The 21,929-nt window shown below is 41.1% G+C and overlaps 1 protein-coding gene and 1 long non-coding RNA gene across 2 annotated transcripts in view; both read left to right on the top strand.

The window, feature by feature from the left end:
* Positions 1–21,792, top strand: part of LOC138948982 (uncharacterized) — a 44,410-nt gene extending 22,618 nt beyond the window's left edge. The window contains exon 2 of the long non-coding RNA XR_011450137.1: positions 14,798–21,792. This is a non-coding gene — a long non-coding RNA (uncharacterized lncRNA). The remainder of the gene's footprint in view (positions 1–14,797) is intronic.
* Positions 540–18,546, top strand: LOC138948981 (uncharacterized). The gene is made up of 4 exons (XM_070320669.1): positions 540–1,009; positions 2,496–2,711; positions 5,124–6,069; positions 10,187–18,546. Exons 1-4 carry the CDS (start codon positions 755–757, stop codon positions 11,326–11,328), a joined length of 2,559 nt encoding a protein of 852 aa, XP_070176770.1. The 5' UTR covers positions 540–754; the 3' UTR covers positions 11,329–18,546.
* Positions 21,793–21,929: the final 137 nt, after the last annotated feature.

The following is a 21,929-nucleotide window of genomic DNA, read 5'->3' as shown; positions in this document are numbered from 1 at the left end:
CTCAGAGAGCAACATTGCGTAATACTACCATAAATGGATGTTTTGTCCGCGAATTTTGGCGTGTGGGAACCGAGTGGGAACCGAACACAAAGGGTCAGGGCACCGAACACAAAGCGTAGGGGAACCGTCACAGTGTCACCGGTGTGAGATAAGGATACTGGTAGTGGATCCCGACAAAAAAAAAATCGGTTCAGCGCGCACAGCGCTGCGCGCTGAGAGCACGTGTTGAAATATCTCATCGATGAGGTTGTGTCCGGGGTGTAGCTGAATACGGTGTCCAAATTTGAAAAAGATCCACCGAGAACTTTGGCCGTGCATCGCGAACAGACAGACAGACACTAGTCGTATATATATATATAGAAGCTCAGGCTGAGCAAGAGAGAGATGAGAGACAGAGACAGACAGACAGGCAGAGACAGACAGAGACCGTGGAGATACATAGACAAAGACTACAAAGACATGGAGATAGAGACAGAGAGATTTTCCATGGCGTTCCTGTTTGTTCGTATAACGTTTAGTGAAAAGACGTATTACGACCTCGCTCGCACAGGGATTGGTCGAAGTGTTTTGTTTTGGTCTTCCTTGTCATTGTTGCTTTTCCCGATGACTCAATAAATCCAACCATCGCACATCGACTGATCATGGACTCAGTGAAGCGAATCAGTTAAACGTCTGCTCTTTCGTTTGATTCCAAAGATGTAGGACGAAAGGACAAGAGAAGGCGACGCATAGAATCCAATTCCCCCAACTCAGCATGTACTTGTACCTCAAGTTCGGGAACGTTGTTAAAATCGTCAGCAATGTAACCATCGACGACGATTGTGGCCCTGTGGTGGACGGAAAACTGATCCTCGACTCGCCGAGACATGGAGACTCCGCGGTATCCAGTAAGAGCACGATTGACGCCATCTCCTGGTTCAAATCCCTGCCCATGGAAGCCGTATACATTGACTGTGGGGCGCGAGACGCCAGATGGTGTACAAAGTCCGCCAACATTCCGGATTCAGAGGTCAGTTTTTGAGTTTGAAAAGTATGAGTAGAATATGAGAAGCTCATTGTTAAACGGTTGTGTGAACGGAGGTGTGTGTGTGTGTGTGTTTGTTGTGTGTGTCACAGTGTGGGTGTTTCTGTGTGTGTATGTTTGGTGTGTGTGTGTGTGTCAAGTAGGCAAAGTCAACTTCACAAAGTTTGCTGCGCGAAGCTTTGACATTAAAATTTCACTAAAAAGACTTTGTGAAGTCTTCAAGAAGTCACAATCAGACATTGACTGTAAGAGCGGTAGGGTACAGGTGTGTGTCACGATGGACCTGTCTCTCTTGCTTTTCATACTGATACCTACAGTTCAAAGTTCTATTGCCAACAACAAAATTCAGCAGCACACATTTTATGTAAAATACTTTACACACGTGTATACATGTCTTGAAAAGTGTGTTCTTTGTACAACTTTCCAAGATCCACCCCACATTATTCTTGAAGAAAATGATTGTGTCTAGAAAACTGGTCACATCATTTTTAATTTAGATTGTACCGTGCTGACAGCTGACCCATGTGCCATGTACACCACGATCCGTTTCACTTTCAGTGCACAGAGGAATCCCCCTTTTAAGACCTTCAAAAATCTGAGAAAATCAGGTCTTAAAAAGGAGGAAAGTCTTAAAATGGGGGTAAATTTTCAGATGTTTTGAACAGGAAATCTGAGAAAACACGGTCTTCAAAGGGAGGGAGTCTTAAATCAGGGGTTCTTAAATGGGGGGTTCCACTGTAATAACCTTTAATGTATGAATCTGAAGGGTTTCACTGTATTTTGGAAGCTGACTGAACTTTTGAGTGTTAGTGTTAGGCTGATCTGTGTCAGTGTGGCTTATGATTTATGATTTGACTTCACTTGCAAATTGCATGCAGCTGTCAGTGTCAAACCTTTCAGTAATTTATGTGCAGCCAAATGCACAGTGTGAATCATAGACCAGCGCAGTTGCTCCCATGACTTAATTTTGACTGCTAGTGAATAATGACTGATTAATTTATAATTATATGAACATGTGTGTAATTTATACTTCATGTAGATCCTGTGCGCTTCTAGTACAACAGGTACTCTAGGTCTAATTCAGTGTTCTCTGCAGTAAAAATCAGAGCCAGATTTGACTGGAAGTGGAAAAGCTAGTTTGATTATACATGTATGTAATTTGAGTTTAACTTGCATAGTTTCATGGTTTGATATTAATTTTAATAATCAGTGTTCAGTATAACAAAACAAAAAACCACTCTGTATGCAGAGTTTCCACAGAAGTTTTCTTTAAAAAAAACCTACCAAACAAACCAACACCAGTCTTACTTGTATGGTTGTTGTTGTTGCCATTGTTCTCGATAAACTTGTAGGTCTTTACCTTTTTGCTAGAGTTCATAAAATCAAAAGATATTAAAAAAAAGGGTAAGTTTTCCAATGCTATGATTTGTACTCATTTTTTCTTCTTTCTTTGTTGTTGTTGTGTGCACAGCCCGTACAGCTACGTAGACCACGCCTACCGCCACAACCACCAGTATTCAACGAGGAGGAGGAAAAGCCCTTTATGCCAGAATCTGCCAAACCCCTGTTCCCCGATCACCCAGGCGCGCTCGACTTCAATCCAATCATTGACGAGATGTTTGAGCGTGCAGAGGAGCTCATCTTTAACTGGGATGACCTGGAGCGGAAAGGAGAGCTGAACAAAGAGGTATAGTGCTTTCATACGCCGTAAATTCTGTTGAAATTTGAATAAGACCAAAGAGTGTGGAAGATTGATTCGCTTTACGACGGGCGCTGTGGCGTGGTGGTAAGACGTCGGCCTCTTAATCGGAAGGTCGAGGGTTCGAATGCCGGCCGCTGCAGCCTGGTGGGTTAAGTGTGGAGATTTTTCCGATCTCCCAGGTCAACTTATGTGCAGACCTGCTAGTGGCTTATCCCCCTTCGTGTGTACACGCAAGCACAAGACTAAGTGCGCACGGAAAAGATCCTGTAATCCATGTCAGTGTTCGGTGGGTTACAGAAACACGAAAATACCCAGCATGCTTCCTCCGAAAGCGGCGTATGGCTGCCTTAATGGCGGGGTAAAAACGGTCATACACGTAACATTCACGTGACACGTGTTTTTACACGAGTGTACGTGGGAGTTTCAGCCCACGAACGCAGAAGAAGAAGAAGAAGAAGATTAGCTTTACAAATTTATAGCAATGTTAACCTGAAATGTTTGGTAGTTTATTTGTTGAAAATGATATCAACTTGAAATTTGAAAACTCAACTGTTCAGGTCTACAGACTGGCATTTTGTTTTGTGACATTTTCTTTGATGACGTTCTTAACAAATTTAAATGTTGTGTGTGTATACCGAGCAACGAAAGAAACGCGAATTATTTTTCAATATTTTGATTTTAAAAAACACAGTTAATCTGAGAGTGACAATTTTTGGGATATAGATGCCCTATGGCTATGCAGTCATATGTAACAAAGCTGTTGTGTGAATATTTTCCCATTGCTGCTGTCTCAACGCACGGGACAAGCAGTTTCCACGTGAAACACATGATGCGCGCTTACAGCACGTGCAAGCGGAGTAGGGGAAACCTCATGTGTGAGATGTGTTCACTGATGCATTAGTAATAAAAAGAGACCATGGCACGCTTACTGCCAGTAAAACTTTTGACAGAGTCAAGATGCCAAGATTGACACCAGAACAACGCGAGAGGGCAGTGGGTCGATTATCGGCTGGTGATGACCAAGAAGCGGTAGCAGTCGCTTTCAATGTGCATCTGTCAACAGTATATCGCCTTCAGCAACGTTTTGTCAACACTGGAAGAACTGCTGATACACAACAAAGTGGAAGACCTCGCGTTACCACACAGAGACAAGATCGCCAGATCCTGCGCCATCATTTGAGAAATCGATTCCATACAGCCAATGAAACAGCCAGGAACACCGTCGGTAACCACCAGAGACCCATTAGTGGCCAGACAGTACGCCGAAGTCTTGCTGAGCGAGACCTCCAAAACTGCCGTCCAGCTAGAGGACCAGTTCTCACTCAAAGACATCGCATGGCGCGCCAGCAGTGGGCCCAGGATCACATCAGCTGGAACTGGAGACAATGGCGAAACATTCTGTTCACCGATGAGAGCCGTTACTGCATTAGTCATGTTGATGGGCGTGTCAGAATGTGGCCAAGAAGAGGTGAACGCTATGCTGGTGACTGTGTCATGGAACACAATTCCCAGGGTGGACCAAACGTCATGGTCTGGGGTGGAATCGGCCTCAACCAATCCCTGGGACCTGTGTTTTTCAACAATCTTGGTCCTGGTTGGGGAAACGGCATCACAGCACAGCGTTATATTGACCAGATCCTACAGCCTCATGTTGTACCCTTTTTCCAGGCGCGCAGAAACTGTGTTCTGCAGCAAGATAACGCTCGCCCGCACACAGCCAGGGTCACCCAGGCCTTCCTGCAGCACAATGACATCGACATCATGGCCTGGCCGGCCCTCAGCCCAGATTTAAATCCCATTGAACATTTCTGGGACCAACTTCAAAGAAAGCTCAACCAGTTACGCCCAGGACCAAGAACTGCCGCAGAACTGCGTCAGGCCCTTATCCATGCCTGGTGAAACATCCCGAGAGATGCCATCAACCGACTCATCCACTCCATGAGGCACCGCTGCCAGGCTGTCATCAACGTCCAAGGGGGTCACACACCGTACTGACCATCTGCAGAGACTTCCTTTGCCCATGGCAGCGAAAGACTATGCCATAGCCAAGAACAGTGTGCGAAGAACATACCAACGTGATTTTGATTCGTTTCGATGTTACGTTTAAGAGAAATGACATTTTTAAATTGTGTTTTAACGTTTTTCTGGAGAAAATTCGCGTTTCTTTTGTTGCTCGGTATATTTTGTAGGCTGTCAGCAAATCAAGTGTGCTGGTCTCCGTGTAAGCTTTGTTTGGTTCACAGTACTGGGTTTCAGAACTGCTACCATGATTACTGGGTTTTTTTTGTCAAGACTAAAAGGTAGAAATTTGACTTGATAAAAAGGTTAGTGCCAAATTTAAACTAAATAGTATCCAAAGGGGTTGAAGGGTAAACATAATTTTATTTTTTTCTTCAGATTGCCAAGATTCTTCACTGCTACGTGTTCCCTGCTGTGATGTTCAGCAAGGAAGATATCCCAATTCTTCAGGAGTGTATGCGCATCGTAAAACGCAAGCATGAGGACATGGAAAAAGAAATCGTGGCGAAAGAGAGAATGGTAGAAATCACAGAAAAATACTTGAGCAAGCAAAAGGAGATACTCCTTGAGATTGAGGAGCTGACCACACAATCTTACCTCCAAGCGTGCAGCAAAGAGTTTGTCGAAAAGTTTTACATACACGTGACCAAGGACATCCAGAGCAAGAACATAAAGCTTGACATCATTCAGTCAAAAATTAACGATCTGAAAAGAAGCCAACAGGACCCTGAGAAACTGGAAAGGTTGAAAAGAGAAAGAGACTCAGATCACGAAGGCGTACAGAAACTTCTGGTTGTGAGAGAAGCGATACGAAACCACCTGTACCGGCCGTTCATTCCGCAGCCAAAAAAAAAGCGTGTGAAGCTGGACTCGAGAACAGCCACCTTGCAATCTGGTTTCCAGACAGTTCACAAACAGCTGTTTCAGGACAAAGACGAACTGAAACAGCTGTGCTACAGAAAACTCCATGTTTCGTCCATGCGCGAAGCCCTGGAGTCCTCCATTAAGCTGCTGGGGCACGAAAGTCCCAGCAATCTGGGCGACTTCAGCGAGTTTTCTGTGTACTGTGGTAGCAGAGAGGAGAACAGGAAACAGTGGAAGTCCATGCAAGCCAGGGTGGATGGTTGGATGTCCAGAGACAGCGAACTGCATCGATTGCACATTGAAGGTTGCCAGTTGATTAAAGATTTGGCGGAAGGGATACTGAGCGATTTGCAGATTGCCTCTATGGGTATGGATGCCTCGGATATTGAGTTGAAAGATATGCAGGAAAAACTCAGTGGTTCTTCACCGGCGTCTGGTGTCGGCAGTCCCGATGATAAAGGTTGGTTTTGACAGCGTGAAGTTTATTTATGTGTCAGTGCAGTGTGTGTGTACATGCATGTGTGCGTGCACATTGCCTTAACTGTTCTTAGTCTAGACACTCTAGCTTAGTTTGAGTTACTATTGCCTTTTGTTTGTGCCTGGAATATTTTCAGTGTTTCTCTTTTTTTTTGCATGCCTTTTTTCTGGAGCTTTTCTCGTCTAACGTGGCTTTTGTGGTCAAAAATCATTCTACTTTAGATCAGTAATCATGCATTCTGTATTCTTACTTGACAGTTTTTTCTTCTAGTCAGTTTTCATTCTTGTTTCTGTTTTCCTTTGTAGAAAATGTTGCTGTACATAGAATCACGCCTTGATGAGGCTTTGGCAATTGTTGCTGTACAGTCCCCGGCAAAAGAAACGCAACTCATTCGCGCCCGCTGTTGCGAGTGATTTTTCGTCATTTTCAAATTGTCGTAAAATATAAACCAGATACGATAAATCAAAAAGAAAAACAGATTCGTAGAGGATAATTTACTGGCTGTACGACAAGTGCATAGTATTTAATCGTTTTTATCGTTTACTTGTTCACAAATTGTGTTAAACAGGGTAGGGGTCAAGCAAGTCGTGATTGCAGACAAACGTGTCTCTTCAACATGCTGAGAAAATCGTAAAAATGCCCAAAAAATTACAAAAAAATAACATTTTTGGAGGAAATTCATTTCTCAACAACACCATTTAATTAGAATTATTCGCCAAAGCGTTTAAGACTAAAATAAATGAGCAAAGATCACTTAGACAGTGTTAAAAAGGGTTGTTTGGCAAAAGCACTCATGCACGCATGCTCACACATACACGGACAGACGCACGGACACACATACACACGCCGGCCTGCCCGCCTGAAGACACAATCACAACTCACACACACGTAGGCACACACATGAAGGCACACATGCACACGCACACACTCACACACACACACTCACACACACACACACAAACACACACGCACGCGCGCGCAAACAAACACACGTTTGTGTTGGTATTTCTGTGTGAATCAGTATGTTTGTGTTTACGTTTAAAAAAAAAGTCGTACGAGCGCGTGCGCGCAGGCATGTGTGTGTGTGTACGTGTGTGTGGCCTACGTGTGTGTGAGTTGTGGTTGTGCCTTCAGGCGAGCGGGCCGGCGTGTGTCCGTGCGTCTGTCCGTGTATGTTTGAGTGTGCATGCATGAGTGTTTGTGTGTGCGTGTGTCTTTGTGTCTGTGTCCGTTGTTTTAAATGTGAGAAATATAACTTTGGAGAAATAGTGACAGACAAACGATCATCAAAGTGACAGTTGGCATCCATTTTAGCACTACGTAGCGCTCCTGCACATCGCGACTTTGTTCGTTTATCTGTCTTTTCGTTTATCTGTATGTATGGATGTGCGTGTCTGTGTGTGTGTATGCATATGCGTGTGTGTATTTGTGTGCATGTGTGTGTAAATATGTATTGAGGGAGGGGGGACGTATGCGTTTGGCTTCATAGTATTTTCACACAAATAACTATCGCTAATCGATCGATGTAAAAAAAAAAAAAAGCACTTTTTTGTTTCTAGTTATAGTTTGATCGTGTAGATAAGACACTTGGCCACAAATAACACCTGTTTTCAGACCTGCCTACCCTTACGATGTGGGCGTAATTTGCTACGATTTTTATTCCAAACTACGCCACTACGCTTTCTGCGATGGAAATACAATTTTTAAGAAACCGAAAGTACGATTTTTCGCATTTCGTCCCGATATAAATCCGATCCGTAATTTTGCTCTCGCCGATTTGCGAGCTTTGTCGGATGAGACATTGGAGAGTCTGCTCCTCCTGAAATCAAGATCAGGAACCTTTTGGCACCAGGCAATGCAGCCAAGCAGAACTTGGCAGATTTAAGTCATGCTATTACAAGTCTTTGAAAAAGCCCTCTACCTCCAAATAAACTCTATGCTCATTCAGCAAACTCTTGATTAGACTAATGGTGGAGCGCTGGTTATGTGCGAGGCTGATTTCTTGAGATCTGGATCTGGATCTTTTACGTTGCAGGAACCACTGTTGGTCATCTTCGTGTGACCACATGACATATTTTGCTTTCGTCATCCTAGATTTTTTCAATCAGTGTAGTTTCCCAGTGCTGTGCTCTAGGGTCGTTTTGATTGACTTCACAATTTGAGAAAATCAATGACATTTTATTTTTGCGAAGCAACTGAATATGAACAGAAAGTGTGCAGAAGAATGTTTGTGTCCTGCAAGACTTTATGAACAACTATTTCTCCGTTGGGAGAAAAATGAGGATGTCTACAGGCAAGGTAGTGTCATATTCTTTATTTGGGTTCTCCTTTCATTGTTTAGTCACACCCACCGATGGCCGTTACTTTTGACAACGAAAAACTACTCTTTCTAAACCAGATTACTCTTTTTGGCTGGGCTCATTACTCCTTGTAATTTTGGGGGTAGGCAGGTCTGTGGTTTTTAAAGAAATCATCACGTCGATTCCGTGCGAATAAGCTTTTGCCAAACAACCCTTTTTAACACTGTCTAAGTGATCTTTGCTCATTTATTTTAGTCTTAAACGCTTTGGCGAATAATTCTAATTAAATGGTGCTGTTGAGAAATGAATTTCCTCCAAAAATTTTATTTTTTTGTAATGTTTTTGGCATTTTCACGATTTTCTCAGCATGTTGAAGAGACACGTTTGCCTGCAATCACGATTCGCTTCACCCCTACCCTGTTTAACACAATTTATGAACAAGTAAACGATAAAAACAATTAAATACTATGCACTTGTCGTACAGCCAGTAAATTATCCTCTACGAATCTGTTTTTCTTTTTGATTTATCTTATCTGGTTCATATTTTACGACAATTTGAAAATGACGAAAAATCACTCGCAACAGTGGGCGCGAATGAGTTGCGTTTCTTTCGCCAGGGACTGTACATAGAATCACGCCTTGATGAGGCTTTGGCAATTGTTGCTGTACATAGAATCACGCCTTGATGAGGCTTTGGCAATTGTTGCTGTACATAGAATCACGCCTTGATGAGGCTTTGGCAATTGTTGCTGTACAAAGAATCACGCCTTGATGAGGCTTTGGCAATTGTTGCTGTACAGTGGAACCCCCTTTTTAAAGACACACTCCTTCTCATGTAAGCAGTGTTGCTGATCGTCTCATATATATATCTGGACCTGCTTTTATATGTGGAAAAGCTGATAAACCTATCCCTCCACTTGGCCACATACCAAAAAATGAACAGCCTGTGTGATCTCTGCCACTAACCAAAAATGAACAGCCTGTGTGATCTCTGCCACTAACCAAAAAATGAACAGCCTGTGTGATCTCTGCCACTAACCAAAAATGAACAGCCTGTGTGATCTTTGCCACTAACCAAAAAATGAACAGCCTGTGTGCTTGCTGCCACTAACCAAAAATGAACAGCCTGTGTGCTCGCTGCCACTAACCAAAAAATGAACAGCCTGTGTGATCTCTGCCACTAACCAAAAAATGAACAGCCTGTGTGATCTTTGCCACTAACCAAAAAATGAACAGCCTGTGTGCTCGCTGCCACTAACCAAAAATGAACAGCCTGTGTGCTCTCTGCCAAAAATGAACAGCCTGTGCACAGTGGGAATTTTTTTATGAAATAATTTTGTAAAATGTTTAAGAAATTAATTTTTAACAAAAATTCTAACTGACCACAGCAAAGAGTCAGGGTGTTGATTTGTGGTGGGTGTCCAAGAGGAGGGATGGGCTTATCCCATGTAACCGCCTGGCTAGATCTGAAATGGTGAGCAGAACTGTTTCTCAATTTCATTAGAAGAAGTGTGCCTTTCAGATCTCAACAAATCTGAGAAAATACGATCTTTTAAAGAAGGTAGTCTTAAGAAATGTAGGTGAATTTACACAGGTTGTGAACAAAAAATCTAGAAAAACAGGGGGGGAAAAAAAGGTCTTTGTTTTTTTGGCAAAATAACTTAAAATGTTTTTTTGGAGTAAAAAAAAAAAAAAATATATTCCCGACCTACCAACCCTATTTTTTTTGCCTTTGTTACCGTAAACAGACTATTTTTTTTTGTTGGCCTTACAAATGTGGTCTATCACTGTGTGTGCAGAGGAGGACATCTTCACCAAACGGGCGCCCATGGTGAAAGTGCTGAGGGACCAGGTCATCGTACACACCTGGGAGATGGCCGAACGGGTCGTCAACAAAATGAACTTTAACATCTCGCCTGGCAGCCGCCACATCAACCGCGCCTGGGTGTGCTACTGCCCGCACTTCTGGAAGGTGGCGGGAGAGGCGGTGGAAAGCATCTACACCCATTACCACGCTCCACAGGCCAGGAAGATTCAGCGACTCGCTAGCTCTGCTGCCCTGGCCGACATCATGGACAGCAACTTTTTCCGTGAGTTCTTCTTGGGCAGGAAGTCCAGCGACTTGGGAAGTTACGAGGATCTTGGCAAGGATGTTTCCGCTGCCGGGGGGGCGAACTGGATTCCTCCGATGGACGCCGTGTCGGCCGCCAGTCTTGACCTGCAGCGGTGTTCCTTGACCGACCTTTACGCTTTTGTGAACCGCGACGGTGCGCGACTCAATTGTCAGATGATTGACATGGAGTCCATCAAGTGTTCCGTGTCCTCCATCGGGAGCTGCGACAGCAACGACTGCAGCAAGAAAGACTCCAGCAAGGGCAGCAGCAGCGCCGGTGTTAGCGTCAACATGGACCAGCACACTGCTCACTTTCAGCACAGTCGACCCAGCAGTTCTGATTCCGGTGCCAGCGTTCACTCTGACGATCTCTTCGATCACGATGATGATGTCCCCAAACAGCTCAACTCCTCAACAACCACTGAAACGGCACGCAGCAGCCAAACGCTGGCGTCGGTTCTAGGACTGTTCGACTCCATCGTGGAGCCGTACCACGAGAAGGTGAAGGACGTTCTCAAAGCCGAAGGTGTGATGGAGAAAATGCGATTAGTGTGGCAGTCTGTGGACTTTCTCAGCATGAAGACGGGTGACTTTTGTAAAGTGAGGGGTATGGATACGCTTCTGCCTATGAGTATCTTCGCCACTGCTAGCTTTTCGGAGGATGTGTTTGCGAAGTATTATGTGCAGCTGCTGATTCTGACGGACCTGAAACCGTCCTTTGCTATGCATTCCATGTACGACTTCAGCCTGACGAACGCCCTGGCCACCTACATGTACCTGTTTGAGGCCAAATTTTCTGGGGCGGAACATTCAAACAGGGATTCTTAGATTTCATCTGATTTTTGGGGATGGCGTTTTCCGTCCCCATCGACAGTGCCTTACCACTTTGTGTGTGTCTCTGTATTGTTCTAAGTCTCTGCTTCTTGCGTTCTCCGGTGGGACTGCTGTGAGAAACGAAAATGTGTTTACATTGTGTGTTCATCATTTCATGTAATGTGTGAATGGTGATTGTTTTTCAAGCAGGGTAGTTTGAGACTCAAAATTGTCGCCATCAAGATTTGAATTTTGGAATATAGCCACTGAATTTGATGCATGAGACATTACACCTGAAGGGTTGGGGTATACTGTCAAAACCGGATCTCAAACAAGGTACATGTATGCATAACCACAACTGTATTTTTGAAGCAGTAGAGATTGTTTCCTTCAAATTGCCCATTCCATAAATATATGATATTAGATGCACAGCATGCTAAATTCCAAATGGATGAAACATTGCCATGCTTGTAATTAGATCTGTTTAAAGTTTTTGCTGTACTAGCCTGTTGCACATATTCAAGGCGCAGGGATTTATAATTATGCCATGTGAGATCGAATTTTTTTACACAATACATCACACATTCACATCGGCCAGCAGATCGCAGCCATTTTGGCGCATATCCTACTTTTCGCGGCCTATTATTCCAAGTCACACGGGTATTTTGGTGGACATTTTTATCTGTGCCTGTACAATTTTGCCAGGAAAGACCCTTTTGTCAATCGTGGGATCTTTAACGTGCACACCCCAATGTAGTGTAATTATTATGGAATGTATAATGTTACATAATGCAAACTATGTTCCGTTTGTTCAGCGAGAAGAAGGCTGAACTGAAAGAGGTTTTCAAAATGCCATAGTCAATCCAAGGAGATTAACTGAATAAGTTGGCAAAGCACATCTGCATAAATATTCATGAAGTTAAGGTTTCACGGACATAGTTTTGTGTTAAAGTCTTTAAACCTATAATGCCTAAAATAAACCTTCAGTGTTTCCTGTTCTTGACCGACTGTCTGTTTTTCTCCCGACCCCAGAACTTTATTTGTACCCTTAAAAAAAATATATAAAAAATCAAATCAGCAAATAAAAATGAGAAAACTCGTTATCGCAGAGTTTACAAGGAAAGCTAACTCTTCTATGGTATCCAGAAAACACAGCTCACAAGAGTTCTAGGCAATTAAAAGCCACATGCCCCTGTGTCCAAAAAAAAAGACTAATCCCCCCAAAAAAGAAATTAAAATATGTTTCAGACCTACTGACTTTAATTTGTTTAGCCTTGTCATCGGAGACAAACATGGTTTTTTAGTGTGTTTTTGTGTGTGTTGTTGTTGTCTAATGACACGAAGAAGAGAAACATAATATGAACTGATAATTAACAGGCCTACAATCAAACTGACCAAGCCTCTGTGTTTTTAGTTCTTTGAGCAATCACATTTCGAATGTGTAAACCACCGACTGTCGGCCACACTTTTCTTTACATTTGTATTTGTCAAGTACAGCAGAATACTTATACAAATTCTTCTTACATTTGCTGATTGAATTTACAACCTGACAGCTATGGCAGCTTAATAGACAATTTTAGGAAAGTTAACTCCGTCGGGTTTGTGGAAGAGTGACCTTTTCTTGCAAAACCTTGTACAGTACAAACATTGGAGGGGCGACTATATAGCGAGGGGTGTGTCGGAAACACATGCAAAAAAAGGTCACTCTCCCACAACCCATACAAACCCGACAGTTTTTGTTTGAATTCATCTATTGCTGTCAATGTTAACAGCAGTTCAGAGTGTTGCATGAACTGTGATCATGCCTGTAAAGTCTGTATGTGTCAAGCAGCAAATTTTAATGCCAATTCTTGTTTTGACGACTCAACTCAACCTGGTGCCTTCAACGGCTTGTTATCTATTTTCTCACCAACTCTGAAAGTTTCTTTGACTTTATTGTGTATGTGGAATTATCTGTATACATCTACTTGTGTCAAATTTTATGCAACAAACAGTAATGGTACTGTTATATGCTCTCTTCATATATATGCATAAGGACATGATCACCAGTGTCAGCTTGCTATTTCGTTTTCAACCCTGAACATTGCATCAACTTTGATCATGCCTGTGAAGTACAGACATTTCAAATACAGCCAACGTTAACACCAGTTCTTGTTTATGCTGAGTTTGCACCAACGTCAACCTGATGCCTGCGACAACAAACTATTTGTTTTATTGTGTCTGCGAAATGTGAACAGAATTAGCATCATCTTTGATCATTTCTATGGTGAAGCATGACAGCGGTGTGTCTATGAACACAGCTGATATTGATTACTTAATCTATGTGCGAAGCAGGATTTCAACACAAAGCTTTGTACAAGATCTGTATCTGTTTGACATAGATTGATTGTGTCCTTATGCATATATGAAGAGAGCATATAATATATAGATATGACAGGGGTAAAAACTGGCAACATGAGCAGTAAAGGTGGAATGGACGTAAACTAAGAAAAACACACGATATTTAGGGGTAGTTTGTTAAGACAGTGATACACTGATTGTGCTAGTGCTTTACCAGATCGGTATTCCTTGACAAGGAAGTATCTTGCATTCAATAGAAACCAATAATTGTGTCAATGTGCTGCAGCGAAACTAAGTCTAAAAGTAAAACACACAGCAGGACTCCCCAAACTGCGTGTCCCTGAATCCTATATGCACACACTGGTGAAATCACTGTTTACTATCAGACTAAGGAAAACACTGTACATCAAAGCACATCGACATCTCTTTTTGAAAAAGACTCATTTCCCCCAAAAGGATAGGGTTAAAAATAAGTCGGTAGAAAGAATCGTTTCCTCCTTTTTCTTTCTGATGACTGTTTAATTACATCACCAATATGCATCATGCTTGCAATCAGATCAGATAGCTCATTCATTTAATGTCATTAGGCTTTGGAGATTGGCTTTTTTGTGTTTGCAATTTCTGAACAGGAAAATAATCATCAAAGATTCAAATGCTGTCGACTACATGTAGTGATGTTCATTGAAAATTAATTATTACGACTGAATTCTTTCCACCTCTCTTACCTTGCAAAAGCCCAACAAATTATGAAACTGAGCTAGAATAAAATATCTGTTGACAAAAGACCTCAAGAACAAAGGTTCTCATAAATTGTGATCTCGCTCAATGAATGAATAATGCTTCCTCATATTGTGAGATGTTGCGGAAATGGTTTGTTTTGGCAACAACAACAAAATGTGTTTCCCACTGATCCATTTTGAGAACAAAATGTGACGCTTGCATGAACCCCCCGCGGGTTAAGGGGAAGAATTTACCCGATGCTCCCCAGCATGTCGTAAGAGGCGACTAACGGATTCTGTTTCTCCTTTTACCCTTGTTAAGTGTTTCTTGTATAGAATATAGTCAATTTTTGTAAAGATTTTAGTCAAGCAGTATGTAAGAAATGTTTGTCCTTTGTACTGGAAACTTGCATTCTCCCAGTAAGGTACTACGTTGCAAGCCCCTGGAGCAAATTTTTGATTAGTGCTTTTGTGAACAAGAAACAATTGACAAGTGGCTCTATCCCATCTCCCCCCTTTCCCCGTCGCGATATAACCTCGTGGTTGAAACCGACGTTAAACACCAAATAAAGAAAGAAAGACGCTTGTATGAGTGTAGACTTTTTATTGATGTCATGTTGTGTTCAGTGCAAGTTTGCTGCACAATGAAATCAAACAGAAGTTGGGTTAATTATGAATGAATTGTAGTATTTCTTGATTGTTGTCTTACAATTTTCTTTATATAAGGCCAATCAAAACTATATGTTGGTTTGGGGTAACTTGACCAAAAAAGATGGGGTCGGTGTTTAAATTTTTTTTAATTTTTTAATTTTTTAATTTGAGTTGATTTTAAAGAGGGTTACTTCCCTTAGTCTCTGTATGGTTCGCAAAATGTGCCAACAGTTTTTGAGTCACTTGAGAAAAAGTGACTCTATGTAATCGGTCAGTGTTAGTCTGTCCGGCCGTCCGTAGACACCACCTTAACGTTGGACTTTTCTCGGAAACTATCAAAGCGATCGGGCTCATATTTTGTTTAGTCGTGACCTCCAATGACCTCTACACTTTAACGATGGTTTCGTTGACCTTTGACCTTTTTCAAGGTCACAGGTCAGCGTCAAAGGAAAAATTAGACATTTTATATCTTTGACAAAGTATCTCGGAAACTATCAAAGCGATCGGGCTCATATTTTGTTTAGTCGTGACCTCCAATGACCTCTACACTTTAACGATGGTTTCGTTGACCTTTGACCTTTTTCAAGGTCACAGGTCAGCGTCAAAGGAAAAATTAGACATTTTATATCTTTGACAAAGTTCATCGGATGTGATTGAAACTTTGTAGGATTATTCTTTACATCAAAGTATTTACATCTGTAGCCTTTTACGAACGTTATCAGAAAAACAAGGGAGATAACTAGCCTTTTCTGTTCGGCAACACACAACTTAACGTTGGGCTTTTCTCGGAAACTATAAAAGTGACCGGGCTCAAATTTTATGTGAACGTGACTCATTGTGTTGTGAATAGCAATTTCTTCCTGTCCATCTGATGCCTCATATAATATTCAGAACTGTGAAAGTGACTCGATCGAGCGTTTGCTCTTCTTGTTTTGTATTTTTTGAGAAATGGAAAAAAAAGTTTTTACTGTCGTGAGCTTTTTTTCGCATTTTAATTTGTTTTGTTTTGCAGCAAATAAATTCTTACTTTTGTGTGTGTGAACGAAAATGAAGTTCGGATATTGCATTATGTTAGTTTTCAAAATGAGGTTTGGTAAGTAAGAAACGTAATTTGAGAATGTGTATACATATATCTGCATTGTTTTGTTTTGTTGCGAATTGTTGAGATTTACACTCTGTTGTACATGTAAAAAAAAAAAAAAGGAGAAAAGAAGGATATACAATTTTGAATGAAATGTAACCTTGAACTCAGGTTCCAAATGTCTCTGTGTCTTTTTTACCATTTTTGATACTATTTCAATTTTCACTAAATGGAGTGTTCTTGTTTTGCTTTCAATGAATGCACAGCAACAACATTTAGTTTGCGCAGCACTAAGGATATTTGATTCAGACAAGTGGTTTTAGCCATTAAAACGCACATTTTACATAAATTTACGATATCTGACTTATTATTGAGGAATTTTTTAGCATGTGAACTGTTGTACGTATACTAGTACATGTAGTGTAACATACAGTAACCAAGAGTATTTTGGAAAATCATCGTTTTGTAGTCAAGTTTTGTAGATTGGTAGAAAGACTACTGCTAATCTAATATGTATGTACATTCCTACACCTATCTACTGTTCCATAAGTGTTTGTGCATGTATTCATTTGTTCAAGATGGCGTTCCATTATTCTGAGATACTATGTTGATCACTGTTTCTTGGTGTTCATATTTTGTGGAGAACCCCCCGCGGGTTAGGGGGAAGAATTTACCCGATGCTCCCCAGCATGTCGTAAGAGGCGACTAACGGATTCTGTTTCTCTTTTTACCCTTGTTAAGTGTTTCTTGTATAGAATGTAGTCAATGTTTGTAAAGATTTTAGTCAAGCAGTATGTAAGAAATGTTAAGTCCTTTGTACTGGAAACTTGCATTCTCCCAGTAAGGTAATACATTGAACTACGTTACAAGCCCCTGGAGCAAATTTTTGATTAGTGCTTTTGTGAACAAGAAACAATTGACAAGTGGCTCTATCCCATCTCCCCCCTTTCCCCGTCGCGATATAACCTTCGTGGTTGAAACCGACGTTAAACACCAAATAAAGAAAGAAAGAATTTTGTGGAGAAAAATGTTGCAAAAATTGTTTGAAATGTAATATTATGGTGTTGGTGTATGCAAAAGCCAGAACGATTTTCCTTTGATTGAATGTACATGTCGTGCCGAATTCGCGGAATCAGCAACATTTTTGCCCATTTCGCGTAATCGTCAAAACGCTGCCCATTACGTGAAATCAGCAGCGTATTGCTGAAAATGCGGAAAGGCTTCTAAAATTTGCCCATTTCGCAAAAGCGACAGCCAGTCCGTTACTTTTTGTGTCACCAGAACATTGCATTAACATTGCTTTACCTCCCTACTATGTTTTGTATGGTCTATGTTGGTCTGTGTCGAGCATAACTCCTGAAATGCAAGAAAAGTACACTTTCTGTAGTAACTTGCCATAACTTATCGATTATTGCAATATCTATCCATTCGAGTATCTAGTTGTCTAAGTGTGATGATATCCCAGGCATTTGAAAACTTTAAAACCAAAAAGTGGCTGCCGATTTTGCAAAATGGGCAAATTTTAGAAGCCTTTACGCGATTTTGGCAAAACGCTGCCGATTTCACGTATTGGGCAGCGTTTTGCCGATTACGCGAAATGGGCAAAGATGTTGCCCATTACGCGGAATTGGCAATTACGTGAATTCGGCACGACATATTTACAAAGGCTAACATTTTCTACGGTTCACGTTGTGCTGGTGACCTTTTCATGCAGTGCTAAGATTTGCTTCTTTGAGATATGCATGCATGTAAAGAATATGACGGTTCTCAGTTTCCAATTGAATGAAATTGACAGTAATTCAGGACTTGATGAATAGGAATTAATTGTGGTTGAATTGTAATCCCTGTTGTTGTTGCTGTTCTTAAAAGAAGTGCACACTTACTGATAAGAACATTGCCATTGTTTTTTTCATTTTCTTTTTAACTTTCATGCTGTATTGTTTTTTTGTAGTTTTATTGTAGTTTGTTTGTATTACAAACTTATAATCGCTTGAATTTTTGTTGTTGTTGTCCTCATTTGCGGTACTACTCATACTGAGTTAAGCGCCATGGTTTTGTTCATTTTCTTTGTAACTCTCATGTAAACATTTTTACAAGCTTACAATAGTTCTTGTTCTTTTTGTGGTTGAAATGTGCCGCTATATATCTGTAGCATGTAGTATTAGCTGACAATATATATACATAGTTCATGGGTTTGGAGCTAATTGTTCTAAAGCGATTTTCTGCCATTTTTTACCTTGCACAAACTATGTTCCTGATTCCCCCATTTATCGTTGAAATCTTTGATTTCATATTTTGGGCATTTTTGTCTGTTCTAGCAATTGAAACTAGAGGTTGAAAGTTTTTGTTCTATGCTTGATGCTTTTATAAGTAGTTGCTTACTTTTCTGTTTTCCTTTTTATTTATTTATAGAAGTGCGAATAAAGTTTTTATTAAACTGAATTGTGTTTTGAAGCATTCTTTTTGTAATTCTTTTTGTTTTGGTAGCGCTGAATATTGCATGTGTTTGAATGACTAGAATCAACTGTTTACCCTGAGGTGGTCATAGTCTAGTAATTTTGGAGAACCAGTGTGGAATATATATAAAAACTCTCACTATTTTCGAAATGCATCAGCTTCCTTCTGCCCCACCCCAACCCCCCTCCCCCCTTACTTTCACGTTTGAATGTGAAGTATATTTTAACTGCAGTTCTAGTCACAAGATCACATTCCTTGTGTTTACATTTCCAAGTGCCTTGCTGGTTCTTATCAATGCAGCAATTATGAAACTGCTGAAGTAATGTCCATTGACGTTATACAAACAATATTGTGAGTTTGATTTTAGAATGTCGGAAATCAAATACTTCCTGATGGGTGTTGAGATAAAACAGCTGTGGTGAGATTTCAAATGGTCTGATATCAAGGTTGTGTGTATGCAAATTACGAATAGGCTGATAAACATTAAACTGCGTCAGTTCATAATTGGCACAAAGAGGTTATTTGTTTTGCTTACAGTAGTGCCCGACCTACATAATTAGTGAAAGATTATAAGTTTATGTACATAAGCGCATTATATAGAAACATTGTAGTTCATAAATATTTATGACTAGGTGCAAAGCGAAAATTTGCAAATCAAAAATAAAGTCAGAATACTATGCAATACTACATCTACTCTGCAAAATGATGGATATTGCGCATAGTGCTTTTAGTTATGCGCTATAGAAATCTTAATAAATAAATAAATAAATAATATTGCGCCTTGGGGCTCGCTGATCGCTTTTCTTGCTTGGGAGAAGACGGATATATCAAATGCCCACACCAAAACCATGCAGAATGTTTATATTGGACCCTGTAGAGTTGAAAAAGCTCAAAATGTAGAAATCAGTAGATGTTCACCTGCCAGTGGTTTTAGAAAGCAAATGGAAAGTGTACTGTGTACAGTGGAACCCCCCTTGTAAGACCTCCATAAATCTGAGAAAATCAGGTCTTAAAAAGGAGGGAGTCTTAAAATGGGGGTAATTTTACAGAGGCTATGTATGAGCAGATGATAAGAGAAAACAGGGTCTTAAAAGGGATGAAGTCTTAAAAGGGAGGTTATAAAAGGGGGTTTCAACTGTACTTATGTCCCTTTTTCCCAAAGGCGGTCACATTTATGCTTTTTCCAACTGACCCTTTGTTTGTTATCTCATCTTCTTTGCTGAAGCATGCTGAGGCATACACACGGTATCACAGGCACTTGGATGATAACTGTCATTTTTACTGCAATCAGTCAATTTGAAAGGCTTTTACCGTTGTGTAATCACTTCCCTGATGTACTTGTCTTGATCCTGGGCAAAAAACACTACTGGAAGAAGTGTACGGTGGTACCTGTGATGAAAGGACACACATTGCAGGTGGCCTGTCATGACAGGTTTATTTTGGTCAAGATAATTGAGAAACGGACGACTGAAGGTGTCCTTTCTTGGGAAGTGTCCTCTGATCGGAGAGGCCTTACACTGCAGGTATCACTGTATTGGTGGGTTTTTTTCATTTTACGACTGAAATGTGTTGTGAAGTTGCCCCTTTTAAGACATCCAAACATTTAAGAAAATTAGGTCTCAAAAGGGAGGGACCTTATCATGGAGGTAAATTTACAGACTTTGTTAACAGGAAATTTGGAAAACTCAAAGGGTGGTTTTTTGGGGGGCCTGGAATGGTGGTTCCACTGTAGCTCCTTCAAAAGGGTGTCATTAAATCTTGATCAGCATTATTTTTATTGAGATCATATTGACTGGTTATCACCTCCCATTGGAAAAAGTAGGGTGATAGGTACAAAGTATGTCATGGACAGGAGTAATTTGACCACTGTTATTTCATGGTTCGTTGTTGACAGAACAAGATTGACAATCTTTGCTAAGTATGTCAGAGCTTCTCAGTGCACAGTGGTGTGTGTGTAACATTTTTTGAATTTGTTTGTGCTAATATTAAGAACATTTTGACCGGCACGGTTGGCCTGGTGGTAAGGCGTCCGCCCCGTGATCGGGAGGTTGTGGGTTCGAACCCCGGCCTGGTCATACCTAAGACTTTAAAATTGGCAATCTAGTGGCTGCTCCGCCTGGCGTCTGGCATTATGGGGTTAGTGCTGGGACTGGTTGGTCCGGTGTCAGAATAATGTGACTGGGTGAGACATGAAGCCTGTGCTGCGACTTCTGTCTTGTGTGTGGCGCACGTTATATGTCAAAGCAGCACCGCCCTGATATGGCCCTTCGTGGTCGGCTGGGCGTTAAAGCCATATGTACTCGATGACTATACACGCTAATTGCTTTACCAACAGCTGGAGACAGACTAAATTAAGTTCCCTGCAAAATATTGTGGTCTAGGACCCCTTAAATGTTGAGATATTTGAATTTTCATTTTGATCTGGATCGTCCTATTTATAGATTTGGCAACACATGTAACGTTGATGCAAGGGAGAGAACACCGCGGCTTTGTTGACATCCTCACTTTTTCAGAGGCTAGAACAAGCTGTAATGCATGTATTATGGTCCGCGCATGGTGACGTATCGTCATTATATGGTCTTATGGTGCGTTTGACATCGATTGTGGGCAAACTACACTTTGTAAACACGGGAGTGCGTTAGTATGCCTTTAAGCAAACAAACAAAAAATGACATTTTGACTTGCTATTGTATTAGTTATCCTCCATGCCTCGTAAAGGGTTAGAGGATTAAACTTTAAACTTGAGGATAATATTTTTTTCCCTGACCCCTACCCTTTGCACACTTTTAAGTAGTATTACCACAGATCTATTTTGCGATCTCACCACAAGCTCTTGTATCAGGAAGCTTTAGCTTGGTAATGAGAATCCCTTGCTGGGGGGTTGGGTTGGGTTGTGGAAAAGTGGGAGTTTTTAATTTTCCTGTTATTTGTCAATTTCCTTGTCAAATTATGATACTGATGATTGATAAGGAAAATGCCCCCCCCCCCCCCCCCCCCCCATCTTTTTTTTTAAACATATTTTACCACATGGAAATATATTGCTTTCAGCAGAGTGGCTTTGGCGCTATGAGTTGGGTAGATTGTACACTTTCATTTCATGCTGTTCTAGCTATCACCACAAATATTTAGTGCTGGTGAAGATTCATTTTTGTAGAAGCCATGTACACATTTTGACTTATATTTTTGTACTGTACTTGTTTTTCTACTGGAGTAAAAGGATGGATAAACTGATTTCTTAATGTGGGTGTGTGACAGTGTGTGTGTGTGTATGTGTCTGTCAGTGTGTGTGTACATGAGTGTCTATGAATACCATCGCACCAAGTTGTGTGTGTGTGTGTGTGTGTATTTTCATGAATACTGTCAAATAA

Source organism: Littorina saxatilis, linkage group LG15, assembly GCF_037325665.1.
Source record: "Littorina saxatilis isolate snail1 linkage group LG15, US_GU_Lsax_2.0, whole genome shotgun sequence".
Lineage (NCBI taxonomy): Eukaryota > Metazoa > Mollusca > Gastropoda > Littorinimorpha > Littorinidae > Littorina > Littorina saxatilis.
Note: the sequence above shows the minus strand (reverse complement) of the source record. Positions and strands in the feature narration are given on the sequence as shown.

What these genes read in the sequence shown, in the direction of transcription:
- LOC138948981 (XM_070320669.1), top strand. Translation starts at nt 755, where the DNA reads ATGTACTTGTACCTCAAGTTCGGGAACGTTGTTAAAATCGTCAGCAAT. An exon ending in CCAACATTCCGGATTCAGAG is followed by an intron (nt 1,010 to 2,495) that starts GTCAGTTTTTGA and finishes TTGTGTGCACAG; the next exon opens with CCCGTACAGCTACGTAGACC. An exon ending in CGGCAGTCCCGATGATAAAG is followed by an intron (nt 6,070 to 10,186) that starts GTTGGTTTTGAC and finishes CTGTGTGTGCAG; the next exon opens with AGGAGGACATCTTCACCAAA.